General features: G+C 38.1%; 1 protein-coding gene and 1 long non-coding RNA gene across 2 annotated transcripts in view; one reads left to right on the forward strand and one right to left on the reverse strand.

Moving 5' to 3' along the window:
- Positions 1 to 14,313, forward strand: part of LOC307147689 — a 249,122-nt gene that overhangs the window by 173,093 nt on the left and 61,716 nt on the right. The gene's annotated exons all lie outside the window — the stretch shown is intronic.
- Positions 2,068 to 13,990, reverse strand: LOC307148264 (adhesion G-protein coupled receptor G6-like). The gene is made up of 8 exons (XM_079853665.1): positions 13,883 to 13,990; positions 13,760 to 13,796; positions 13,564 to 13,664; positions 6,060 to 6,187; positions 5,692 to 5,957; positions 5,357 to 5,447; positions 4,989 to 5,272; positions 2,068 to 2,320 (listed from the first exon to the last, which is right to left on the reverse strand). Exons 1-8 carry the CDS (start codon positions 13,943 to 13,945, stop codon positions 2,190 to 2,192), a joined length of 1,101 nt encoding a protein of 366 aa, XP_079709791.1. The 5' UTR covers positions 13,946 to 13,990; the 3' UTR covers positions 2,068 to 2,189.

Genomic DNA, 14,313 nt, shown 5'->3' on the forward strand with positions numbered 1-14,313 from the left:
GCATCGACAACAGTGATCAATCATAGTGGACCGTGAAACACTTCCATTTAAATGGAAAAAGAACAATAACACCAAAAACTCACAACCTTCAACACTATCACTGTGTCTGTTGTAGGATGACACGCACCTGTGAAATTCAAGGTTAGTGGGGGACAGACAGCAGAATGAACATCTGGAAATAACCACAGCTTTATGCCTTCAAACGTCTCATTCATTCTGACTTCACACTGCCCCTCATGGTTTATGCTGAAACTATATGATTTGCACTGTCCTAAAACCAGAGAGAACATTTTACATTTGTTGAAAAAAATAATTTTAAGATCTTTGAACTCAAGAATGGTCTATAAATAAAATATACACAGGTTTTACCTAGAGAAGAGATGTTTAGTGTGACATTGGTTCTGTGAAAATTCCCTTGATTTATCTCCTGGCTGGAATTTATTGCTGGAAGAAAAACAGAAACGACCTCAATGAGTTTGTCAGTCGTCACAAGTCCTTTCAGACATTAAATATGTAACATTTACACAGTATACCTGGATTTGTTGATGTCACACAGACTTGTAGTTTTGGGTCTTCTGAGCTGGCTGCACAAATACAACATATAAGGCCACTATGTAATGATGTTAACATTTTAATTTTTTAAATGAACATACTTATCTGGTGTGAAGCACAACAAATGGTCATCAGCCACAGCAAATTCTGCTTTTGTCGAGACATAATTCCCCAAAAAAGCCTGATAGAGACACAAGAGTTGAATTTTCTTTTCAGCAGATATTAATAATTAATCTTAAAGCATTTCCTTATTTCAATCTTGAGATGAAGCGTCCACAGTCCAAGAGGAGAGAGAGTTTCATCCGTTCACATATGAAGCCGTACGATTATGATCCGCTGCTCAGAGCCGCTGAAACAATGACATAGTTAATTTGCAAACATTAAAATCAGGACTATTTGGCTTTCAACTGAATTTCAGTATTTTCGGTGTCTTGCATTTTCCATAACCAAATGTGTTCCACAACCGTGTGTTTGATCAAGGAAATATCTGAATCCACAGGCATGTGACATTAGTTTCAACCTGAAGATGTAAATTTGTTTTCTAAAAGAGGTTCAGTAGTTTGTGTCTCTCTGACACGCATATGCATGAACATGGATTATAACTCTCAATAAATCTAACATCATTGATATTCAGCACAATTCAATCCTCCCACAAATAACAGACGATTTCAGTAACGATCATCACAGATCTGTCTTTTATATTGAGAGATTTCATTTACATTACATTTACATTTATTCATTTAGCAGACACCGTTATCCAAAGCAACTTACAAATGAGAACAATAGAAGCAGTTAAACTAACAGTAGGACAACAATATGCAAGTGCTATGACCCTTCCCAGTGTCATGATACTGCCTTCTAGTCTTTGATTTTCCCTGGTCTTGAGGCAGGATCATGACAGACCCATGTTTTATGTTCACACACATGGCCTTTTGCTGGGCCATGCGCTTGTGTTGTCTCGTTCCTTGCCCCGCCCCCTGGTTATCCTCGTTTAGTCATCATTGCTTTACCCTTGTCACCTGTTTCCCTCATTAGTTTCTCCCTATTTAATCCCCTTGTGTTTGCTGTCCTGTGCCGTTTCATTGTCATTCATTGTGTGAAACTATCTGTGAGTACCTGTTGAAAGTCTTGTCTAGAAAGAAGAGTTTGATCCTGTCTTAGCTGTTAGTTTATTGTCTAGTTTTTTGTCTGAGTCTTAGTCTAGTCTTGTTAGTCTAAAATAGTCTATCCTGTCTTGTTTTGCTCCCTCGTGGGTTTTGTTTTCTGTTTTTGTCATTAATAAACCTTGTGTGAAGTATTTACTGTCTGCGATTGGGTTCATCTCCGCATCACCATAACACCCAGTTTAATCTAACTCAGTACATGTTAATTTGTTTTTTTAAAGAATAGAATAGAATAGAAATTTCAGTAAAGTTGCCCTTTTTAGAGTCATAATTGAATGTACGTACATCATTTTAAACAGTTCTCACTCATTAAAGATTATAAACATATAACATCATATAAACATTTGTCTTTGGTGAAAATTTTTATTTAAATCTTATGATTTTGGTTAAAATACAGTTTCCCCTTAAACAGCAGCTCAGTTTAAGAAATCAGTCTAAGAGAGAAAGACACCTTAAACCTTAATTATGCTAATTCTAAGTATTTTCCACAGTATTAATTCTGAATTGAACGATGGTTATGGTGGAGCTGGAGCTTTCTGGATCATCAGAGAAATTTCCCGCAACATCATTGTGAATGTGGTAGTAATACAGGAAGAGAAAAAACCCTGAAAAAAACAAACACAAACAACGGTAAGAGAAACATGGTATTTGGTATATGAAGTTTTATTGCATTTATTTCTGCAAAACAAAAGGCTGATTTCATAGGAAGATCGAGCTGATGTGCAAATAGTTCGGACTATGTGCAAATGTGTAGTTCATGCAGTGATATTTGTGTATATTTTAAATGACAGACCTATAGGTTTGGCTGTTTTGTCAATGGCATTTATTCCTGCAAAACAAAAGGCTGATAGCTTGCTCTTTGTGATTAAGAAGATTGAGTGAATGTAGATAATAGTTCCGGTGGATGAAGGGCCTCTTTCGAGCTAAAGTCCAGGGGCCCCTTATAGTCTTAATGTGGCCCTGAACGCGAGTACTGTCTGAATGTTGAATTTACTTAGAATATTAATTCCTGCTAATAGCCTGGATACTATGAAGGACTAAAAATGACAGAACGAAAAATAAATAAATAAATAAATAAAAGTAGAAATAAATAAATAAATGCAGAAATAATAGTGAAAATAAATACATTTTGGTAATATAAATGGCTATTTCTGTATTTTTACATGTATTTATTTATTTATTTATGCATTTCTATATGTATTTATTTATGTATTTATACATTTATTTATATATTTATATATTTATTTATTTATATATTTATATATGTATTTATCTCTACATTTATTTATTTCTACATTTATTTATTTCTGTATTTCCACATTTCTACATTTATTTATTTATGTATTTCCACATTTGTACATTAATTTTTTCCTGCGCATGTATGCTAATTGACCTATGGCTAAGCCACGCCCCCTCCACTCACTCTCAGACAAACAGTCAACATTCGGTAACAGGCGCTATGGCAGCTGTCACAGTAGGAGACATTTCACAGGAGGCAATTGATGATTTTTTGGAGACAGAAAGATTATATATCATCTCGATGTCACCAAAAGGGCCTTAAATATGCATTGGAGGGTTATATTAATCATTTTATTGTTGAGAAGGTCGATGAAAAGCTTCAGCTCCAGACAAAGATTTACAGTTCACAGTGTAAACGTTATAGTTTGATGCTATTTCGCTTCAAACACTCGCTTTATACGCGTCCTATTCGCTTTGGATTCAAAATGTTCAAGCGTCGAACTAGACGCGATACGCGCGAATTTGACGCTCTATTCGCGTTTGGTGTGAGCGCAAAATAATGAACAGGCTGCGATGTCAAGATTGCAATGCTGGAGTGTGTGTGTGTGTGTCAGAGAGCGGGCGCGATCGAACAGTGGAAACATAAAAACATACTCCATTTTGTTCATACAAGACATAATTAAAACTGCAAAGTGTTTAGCCTACTTATATTTGTGTAAAACACAACATTGTGCTTTTGTCAAACTGTAAACTCTTGTCAAACTGTAACCTACAACTGTCACCCAACCAAAATCACACACACACACGCTGTTTAAAAGCCAAAATGACAAGAAAAAACATAAAAACGAATGAAAACTGACTAACTGCAATGCATTGCAATGGACGTGTAAGCATGCTTACTGTGATTGGCTCATCGCGTTTGGGGGCGTGGCTTAGCCATAGGTCAATTAGCATACATGCGCAGGGAAAAATAAATGTAGAAATGTGGAAATACAGAAATAAATAAATGTAGAAATGTGGAAATACAGAAATAAATAAATGTAGAAATGTGGAAATACAGAAATAAATAAATGTAGGAATAAATAAATGTAGAAATAAATGCATATATAAATATATAAATAAATAAATATATAAATACATAAATATATAAATAAATGTATAAATACATAAATAAATGCATATAGAAATGCATAAATAAATAAATAAATACATGTAAAAATACAGAAATAGCCACTTATATTACCAAAATGTATTTATTTTCACTATTATTTCTGCATTTATTTATTTATTTATTTTTCGTTCTGTCATTTTTAGTCCTTCATAGGATACACTAGCAAACTAACTATAGCAAATTACTTGCCTATCAAGGAGAAAATTTGCAAACTCAGCTTAAAACCCAGAAAGGTTTCAAAATGAATGCTGTCTCCATCTCTCAAGTGCATCTCCAATATTTATACAGCTTGTATTATACTTGTGATTATAGAGCTTTTTAGATGGATGCCGAGGCTTTTTAGGACAGGTAGAAGGTTCGATTTCGGACCCTTTTCGTTTGCCGGCTTCCATGACTGAAATACACTGTTTTCCGCGGTGCCGAAATATAATTGGGTAAACTGGCAGTGGGCGGAGTCACACAGACCAAAACAAAGATAGACAATGTATAGCATTGTTTTTCAGAGAAACATGTATGTGAACGCATGTTTCTTAAATATCTCCAAACGTATTATGGTATTTTTATGCTTTAGTACAGTCAAAAACTTACATACAGTACCTTTAAAGTCATTTGCATAATTGTTTTAATGTAACCAAAAATACACTTTGGGCCAAATGCTTATGGTCAAATTGATTGTTACAATAGCTGCAATTATAAACCCTAATAATCAATAAAAATAATAAAATAAAATGAATGAATAAATAAATGAATAAATAACATAAATTTAATAAAATAATAATTATATATAAAATGAACAATTATGTACGGATAAATAGAAGCATTCTACTAAACCAAATGTAATGATGTATGTGATTGTTTCTCACCCTGAAACGAGTTCAACATGGTGAAGATGTAATATGAGGGAATGAGCATCGGTCCGTAACTGAAGAACGCCACAGCCCACGTCAGGCCGAAGAGCAGGAACAAACTCAACACCATCATGAGCTGCTTTCTGAACGTCTTTCTCTTGCCGTCAGGCGCTCTTATGCGTCGGGCTTGGACAACCCTAGTAAAGATAGTGATGAAGATTCCTGTCGTGAAGATGAAGACTAAGATGTAGTAGCCAGTGTTCACTATGTAGTGAATGAAAGGATCTGTAATCCAGCACCTATAATTAGAAGAAAAGAGGCAATGTCGACATGTTAAAAGCTTAATTATTATTTCATGCATTTGTGACATCAGAACAACTTACATTCGTGTGGTTTTTCCAGATGTTGCGTTTATAATCACTTCTTTATATCCTCCTAATGAAACAACTGCTACGACTATTGGAGACGGAAACACTGAAAGCACACGGAGACAAGGGTTATTATAGGTAACTAAAAAATATTAATAAAAAAAAATAAAAATACTAAAATAGCACTGATGGAGACAAATTATTTTGTTGAGTGCTCAGATGTTCTTTAAAGGAACGGCTCAAGAAAACGACAAAAACACAAAAGTATCATGACAGTAGTTAATATGTCTCGTGCACAATATAATTTCTTAAGTGAGCACTATAACAGGTGGTTTCTCCATATAACTCACTCCAGCCGAACACTGTGATCTTCCTCATGTAGTTTGTGATGGTGATGTTCTGTCTGATGAGCCATAAGTACATATGAAGAGCTTGAATGAAGAACCAGGTGAATGTAGTCAGCATGGAGTAATGCATGAGCAGCGCTATGAAGACACACGCAGCCTTGTCTCCTGTGTTGGCGACACTCTCGTTTGACAAAAAGGATAAATTCAGGAGAAACAAAGCCACAAACATGTTCATCAAGATCTTCGTGGCATGATTTGATTTGCCTTTCCTGTTCAAATATAAAAACAGTCTGTATTTGTGCATTTATGTATTTAGCAAAGGCTTTTGCTAAACCTAAAGTAACTATATGTTATATTTTAAGATACTCTACCGTAACAGGAAATGCATGAACAGAGCGACGGCCTGAAAAAACATGGAGATGCCACAGCCGATAGAAGAGATGAAGCTCAATGATTCTACATACGGCGCTGTGATGTTTGGATTTACATCTGGAGGAGACTTAAAGAACAGAGAAAACAATGGAAACAACCCTTTTAAAACCCTATTAGCAAGTAATCAAATGTTTTTTATAAAACAACACTGTTAAAATACATCATATAAACAATTATCTTATGTACATTATGTATTATAACAAATGCCTGCTGAAGGGCGCAGAGAACAGACACTACAATTAAAAACTGAATGTGTCTGCTCAATTAAGCGCGAGCCGAACGAGAGTCACTGATCAGCAGCAGAAGTCAGATTTCATTTATCTTGAGAATGAGGAGCTGACTGACAAGACGATGGCAGTGTTTCAAAGTGTTGGGAGACCTCCTGAGAAAACCAGGTTGCTGCTGGAAGAGGTGTTAGTGAGGCCAGCAGGGGGCGCTCACCCTGTGGTCTGTGTGGGTCCTAACCACCCTAGTGTAGTGACGGGGACACTATACTGTCAAAGAGCACCGTCCTTCGGATGAGACATTAAACCGGGGTCCTGACTCTCTGTGGTCATTAAAAACCCAGGATGTCCTTCGAAAAAGAGTAGGGGTGTAACCCCGGCATCCTGGTCAAATTTGCCCCTTGGCCTCTGTCCATCATGGCCTCCTAATCATCCCCATATACTGATTGGCTTCATCACTGTCTCCTCTCCACCAGTAAGCTGGTGTGTGGTGGGCGTTCTGGCTCAATATGGCTGCCGTCGCATCATCCAGGTGATGCTGCACATTGGTGGTGGTTGAGGAGATTCCCCCTTCCATGTAAAGCGCTTTGAGTACCCAGAAAAGCACTATATAAATGTAACAAATTATTATTATTATTATTATTATTATTATTATTCAAAGCGAAATATACAAGTGCCTATTTAACACTAGAAGTGCCAGAATTCCATACCTACTAGAACTGCCGCAAGCGGTCATTTTGACCGCTAGATTCCAAACTCTACATCTTTAATGATAAATACCCAATTGAGAGATTAATGCATTTATTGTATTAGGATATCTTTTAAAAACAAAACAACACCAAACTGTACATTTAAACAAGTTTAATTATACATTTATAAATAAATAATATCCGTAGATGTCCTGAACAAAATGACGGAGTAGCCTATGTTTTCTTGTTTCCACTGTTCGATCGCGCCCGCGCCTTACACACACACACACACACACACACACACACACACACACACACACACACACACACACACCATATTCCAGCATTGCAATCTTGACATTGCAGCCTGTTCATTATAGCCATAATAAAATATAATAATAAAATAGTCAACCTAACATAAAAACAAATTCCACTGCTCTGTTTATATAGTCAGTAGTACATTTCGTACCATTTTGCGCATGTGAAGAGGATGATTTTTTCCATCGATTTTGGAACGTGAGTGAAGTACAAAGCCTATAATAAAGAATAGTTTACCATCCAAATACATCGCAAATGTTGAAACATTTTGATTCTAATTAGAGAGTTACGTGAGCCCAACGCCACTTACTTTCACTTTCGCTTATAAAGTATTTCATTTTGGCTTGTTTATAGTTATTTTTTCATTCTTGTTCTGTTCTGAATATCATTACATTTAAATTATTTGTTGTGGAATATGTTTTGTGTTTTTTTTTACCACATTTTATTGTTGTGTATATTGGTATATGTATAATAATACCGCGAAATTCAGTGCGGTCAATATGACCGTCTATGGCCGAAATAGGTAAATATGTTCATTTGTTTTTTTGCCTTGTGTGTAATTTATATGAAAAACATTTTAAATGAAAATACAGACACTTTTAGGAAAAGTCAGGTACCAGCAGGATTTTATTTATTTTTTCAACAAAGTTATTGCAGATATAAAATTCAAAACGGTCAAAATGACCACCATGGCACTTCTAGTGTTAAGCAAGTTTGTCATTGTACTGTTGTTGTTTTATCATTAAGAATAATAATGAACCCACCATTCAAGCATTTGCCCGTGCACATTTTACTGTAGGGATTTAAAAGAACAGGGCTTTTAGGGTGAGGTGCTAAAGCCCCATATAACAGAGGAGCTAATCTGTGACCACATCGTGTGTGGCGTTACCAGTGACACTTTGAGAAAAGCTCTGTTAAGAGATAGCGAGCTAACACCAAAGCCATTTCAATCTGTCGAATACACGGGATGACAGAGGAAAGTAGCAAGACGTTAGCATCACAAAGTAATGCTGCCAGTGTGAATGCAGTCAAGTTAGTTCCAAATAGAATGCAGTGGCCAAAGCCCCAGACCCCCTCACAGACTATCATGAGGCAGCCAAAATAGGCAGCATCCTAGACAGAAAACTGTCAGATAGACTGTTAATGAGAAAAAGAGGAACATGTGAAGATGGAACGTTTTATGTGGATGGCGTTGAAGTTGACAGTCATGTTGATTGTGTGAATCTAAAAGCCATTGAAAAGGATGAAGGATTTGTCACAATGCATATAAACGGCAAGCCCACTGAGATGAAAGTGGACACAGGAGCAAAATGCAGTGTGATGTCACTTGACACCTTCAGAAGACTTAATAGCGGCGAACAACTTGTAAAGCAGAAGAAAGCAGCTAGCCTTGTTGCTTATGGAGGCACCAGAATTGAGACCAGTGGCATCGCCACACTGCCGTGCTGCTTAAAGGAGCAGAACCACTCATTGCCGTTTTTCATTGTGGACAGAGCAGTGCAACCACTGCTAGGATTTCGTGCATGTATGGACATGGGGGTTGTGAAAATGAGTCCAGACGTCCACCAGATCAGCGTGGAGAGTAGCACGGATTTCAGCTCACAGACATTTACACAGTATAAAGATCTGTTCAGCGACGAGTTAGGAGAACATCCGGTTACATACTCCATGATTTTGGATGCCAGGATACAGCCTGTGGTCCGCCCAGCTCACCGTATCCCTGTTGCTATGCAAGAAAGAGTTAAAGCTGAACTTGAACGCATGCAAAGCATAGGTGTCATAACACAGAACCAACCGACTGGGTGTCGTCCATGGTAGCAGCACATAAGGATAAGCGAGAAATCAGACTATGTATCAACCCCAAAGACCTCAACACCGCACTGAAAAGACCCCATCACCCAATGCGCAGCGTCGAAGAGGTGGCAGCGCAAATGTCCGGGGCAACCGTATTTTCTGTCCTGGATGCTAATAATTCGTTTTGGCAGATACGTCTCGACAAGAAATCGTCACTGCTGATCACATTCAGCACTCCATTTGGGCACTACAGATTTCTAAAGATGCCCTTAGGCATAAATTCTGCAAGTGAAGTATTTCAGCGCTCCATGGAACAACTGTTTGCGGGTTACCCCTGCTCAGTCATCGTCGATGACATCATCATAGGAGGCCGCGGAGTGGCTGAACATGACACCAACTTGAGAAAGGTGCTCGAAAGGGCACGGGTAGTCAATCTCAGGTTAAAAACCCGAACAAGTGTAAATTACGCCTGGACCAGGTAGCGTACGTAGGCCACATCTTCACAAGCGAAGGCCTAAAAGCAGACCCGTCTAAAACTGCAGTGATCAATGACATGCCAGTCCCCACGGATGTGACCGCACTACAACTCTTCCTGGGCATGGTACATTAGCAAGTACATCCCAAATCTCAGCGACATCGCAGCGCCCCCTTAGGAAACTCACCCGCAAAAAGACAGCATGGTGCTGGTTTCAACAGCATCTAGAGTAGTGTTGGGCGATATGCTCCATTTTCATATCGTCCTATCATCAGCCTGTGAGATCGGCGATACACGATATTATCGTGAGGGGGGCGGGGCTTACTTATTTGATTATTAACTTGCTTATTTACTCATCAATTTGCTTTATTCAATTTATCAATTGTTTTATTACTTCGTTTTATATATGAGAATCATTATCTATTTTGCTAGCAAAGGTGGAGTGTTTATTAATAGGCTAAATCAGGTTATTTCCCGGTATAGTGAGGTAAAAAAAAAATCCTAATCATTCTTGTATCTGACTCGGAGTATTTCAACATGTCAGCGGGAAATGTACGGACACACATTATCCTCTCATGCCGTTACAGATGCAGCATTTTGACTGTACTTCTGCACGAGTGCACGAGATGTGAACACGTTTTAATAATTTCTTGGGTCAAGAAAGAGTCGGAGTCTGCGATATATGTCCTCCTACCAGTGCTCTCTCTGTCTGGATGCACTTCACATATGCGCACCACAATTCAATAATGTGTTTTAAATGCCGGGAGAAATCAGAGGCAAAAATCTAAAAGTCGATCGGTTATACTTAAACTTATGACTTGACTCTGATAAAGGAAAACGGGTTAATGCGTTTACATGACCACATGCGTTGTCAGTTTATTCGGCATAATCGAGTTAATAACGTGCATGTAAACACGCTCATTCCCTGAAAAAGAAAGCAGAAACGGACTGAGCTTTCGCTGCATTAACAGCGCGTTCTCTCAGAGACGACGGTGGATATAACGGTAGGCCTATAGCAACTATCTTAATTTACTGGCTTAATATTTCTCTTGTGGACTTACATTATTGACAGTGAAAAAAATAGAAGAATATTTCTTGTTAAACAAGTGTTTGAAGTTGCTTTTGATTTTCACAGATGGCAGAGTTGTGCTACGTTCGTGAACTAAAGACTTTAATAACAACGATGCCGTCTTCATCTTGGCTCTGTATAAGAATGATGCGTCTGTTAAAACAAGCAGTCTTGACAATTTGTGAATGGATCACCTTGCAATTAAATTTTGTTGTGGGATGTAGTTTTTTTTGTCTGTTTTAAAAACATTTTCTTTGAGGAGTCCTCATACACGCGTGTCGGTGATGTCGCAAGTGTGGTTATGTGGTGATGTCGCAAGTGTGGTTATGTGGTGATGTCGTTATGAATTTAGGCAACTAAGGCAAGGCAAATTAATTGTAGTTCCTAATTAATTTAATAACAATAGCTTCATAATAATAATAATAATAATGATTTAATACATTAATGGGAAAACGAGCCAATTATCGTATTGATATCGTCAAAGGCATCTGCCAGCAGCGATATCTCTGACTATCGTCGATACACGATACTATCGTCTATCGGCACAACCCTAATCAAGAGGCTTTCGAGTGCCTCAAATCATGCCTCTCCAGCCCACCAGTACTGGCATACTACATCAGCCTGGTCTACAAAAAGAGCAAGTACATGTACCTGGCAGACACCCTCTCAAGAGTTCCCAGCTCACAAGCACCACAGAGCCCTGTGGAAAACGGTGACTACGAAGTCATCTCCTCAGCACGCCTGGAGGAACTCTGCAGACACACAGCAGAGGATGAGGTGTTACAAACTCTTAACACTATCATTCGACGTGGATGGCCCACCAGAGAAAGCCAGCTCCAGCCTGCCATCAGCCGTTTTTTTCCATACAGAGATGAGCTGACAGTGGAGGATGGCATCATCATGAAAGGCCATAAAGCTGTCATCCCCCGATCTCTGCACAAGGAGTACATCAACATTGTACACAAAGGCCACCCAGGTATTGAGGCAACCAAGCGTAGAACTATAGGTGTAATCTTTTGGCCTACAATGTCAAAGAACATCACAGAAGAGTTGCTCTCATGTGCATTATGCAATAGCACAAAGTCGCATCAGCGGAAAGAGCCCCTCCAGCTCCACCCTGTTCCAGATCTGCCATGGTCTACAGTGGCCGCAGACATTCTTGATTGGCATGGCAAACATTATCAAGTTCTCGTTGATTGGTATTCCTGCTGGTTCGAAGTCAACCTCCTCCGAGCTTACCTCCAGCTACAACTCCAGTCAAGCAAACTTAAGGCTCCAGACCAATGGCCACTAACACCTACCCATCCCACGCAGGGCTCTAATCAAACATTAGCTAAAGGAATATTTTTTAATACTTATCTGTCACTGAATAAATGTATTGATGTTTTACTCCTTTAAAATCAACACATTTTTATATTTTGTGAATCAGTGATGATGTGGGCATATTTGGAACACATGCAGGCTTAAATGGTGCCAATGTACCAATTAAGCCCATGCCAGACTTCTGACTTTATTCCTAAAATATCTTAATTTTATATTCTAACATGTAAATCAACTAATTAATACATTTTCAAATGAGGGATACATTTTCAAATGAGGGATAAATCGTGCATTTTAACTAATTATTTTTCTTATAAACCATGTCAATAGCTGTGAAAAAAACCTAGACTTAGATTTTGGTGGGCTTAATAGGTACACTTATCCTACTCTAATTTAATGAGTAATCGTGACAGCCTTAATCAGATCTTTACATTTTAAATACTTATATCTGTTAAGTTTCATTAGTCATCTTTTACAAGTTCTGTAGCTAATAGACTCTGATATTGATTTCATGGTGTTATGATGAGGCAGGAATGAAGCGGAGAGAGAATCCATATGCAAGCATACTTTAATAGAACAAACAGAACACGGAACTCAGGACAGGAAACAGCTACAACGACCGACAAACAACAACTGAAGCACAGAGGTTTAAATACACAGACAAACAAGCTAAACAATATAACAAGGGGGCAGGGCTAATTAGAAACACCTGGGAGACTAATAAACGAGAAAAACTACAAAGGACTACAAAACATGGCACAGGACAGGAAATAACAAAAATCCACACAAGACAAGGGGAACACAAGACAGGAATCATAAGACAGGAATCATGACATATGGGGTCTTTAAATTAAAGGAGTCATAACCTAGTATTACCTTGGATACCCACGCTCTATTATAGTCTTTCAGGCCCTTCTAAAAAAGAAAAGTTGAAAAAAAGTGGAAAAAAATAAACACAGAGCTCCTCTGACCCTTATTTCTGAAGGCATTATTGTCTCGCGAGATCTGATGCGATATTTTGGCTGTCGTGGACGGTCATTGTAATAATGCAAATGAGGGGCGCGTTGATTGGTGGCAGGAAGGAGGGGGGTTGACACCGCAGGTAACGCTTCAGCATATCATTCCAAAATGACATCATGGCGCAAGTTGTGAATGTCAACAACAGAGCAACTTACGTGTGCACCACGTTTCTGCATCTTTCACGGTCGAGTGCGTACTTCGAATCGGAATTCAGTAATGGCGGCGCTCGACTGAATATGAGGGGGAGAGGGGCAGGGCGGGCCTCCTGCAGCATAGGTCTGCGGTGTACATATATGGTATATCCTTATATGTACACTGCCGACGTCAAGTCGGCGCAGAAATTAACATCACGTATTTGAGTGCGCGTGCACGTGGGCTGGTTGACGAACCCAGGGGTAAACAAACGCTTCACTTTTAAATATCGGCTTACCCGGCCAGTGTATAATCGTTAGGCAATCATAACATAAATTTTTTCTCGTGGAAAAGTGAAAATTACAGGTCATGACTCCTTTAAAACTCTGAGAAGCTTCTCACCATCAGCACTGCAAAGAACGTCAGATGTGAACACGAGCACTTTATGGTGTTACTGTTGACTTTTACTGTCTTGCAGCCGAACGTTGTCCATGTAAGATTTCCTTCAAAGAAAAGAGAGCAGAAAATGAAATTAATTATATAAAATAAATTGATTTTGTTGATGGAAACTGATCAATACAGACATAGGTGAATTTACCTTTGCCATCCCAAGAACTGCAGGATGCATTACCGACCTGTAAGTACATGTTTGATTTTTGTTTTGCTTTCACAGTGTCTGATTATTATAACAAAATAAGTTTCACAACAACACCTTTATTACCAGATCTTTTTGTGTAAAGAACATTTCTATATTGTTGGTAAGGTCGGAGATATTGGCCTTCATCGTTATTCCATAAACCTCATTGTTCAAAACTGTGTAATTTTTAGTTTCATCCTAAATAAGAAATAGAGCAAATCAAATATAAACGTGTGATGAATACAATAGATCAGGAAACATTTATTAAAAGAATAGTTTTAATACAAAAATGTATCTTATGCCGTTACATTTTCATTGTAACACAAAAGTAGAATTTTTAACTCTTTTCGAACAACAATTCATAGTCGCAAAGAGGATAAAAAACACAATAGAAGCATCATAACAGGTAATAGTAATACTAATACTAATGTGTACATAATACTAATATCCATCTCATCTGAGGTCAAGAGATTTGTGTCATAATGGAAAAGAGATTAGTGTAAATGTATTCTGTA

The sequence above is a fragment of the Squalius cephalus genome, assembly GCF_949319135.1.
Source record: "Squalius cephalus genome assembly, chromosome: 20".
NCBI classification, from domain to species: Eukaryota; Metazoa; Chordata; class Actinopteri; order Cypriniformes; family Leuciscidae; genus Squalius; species Squalius cephalus.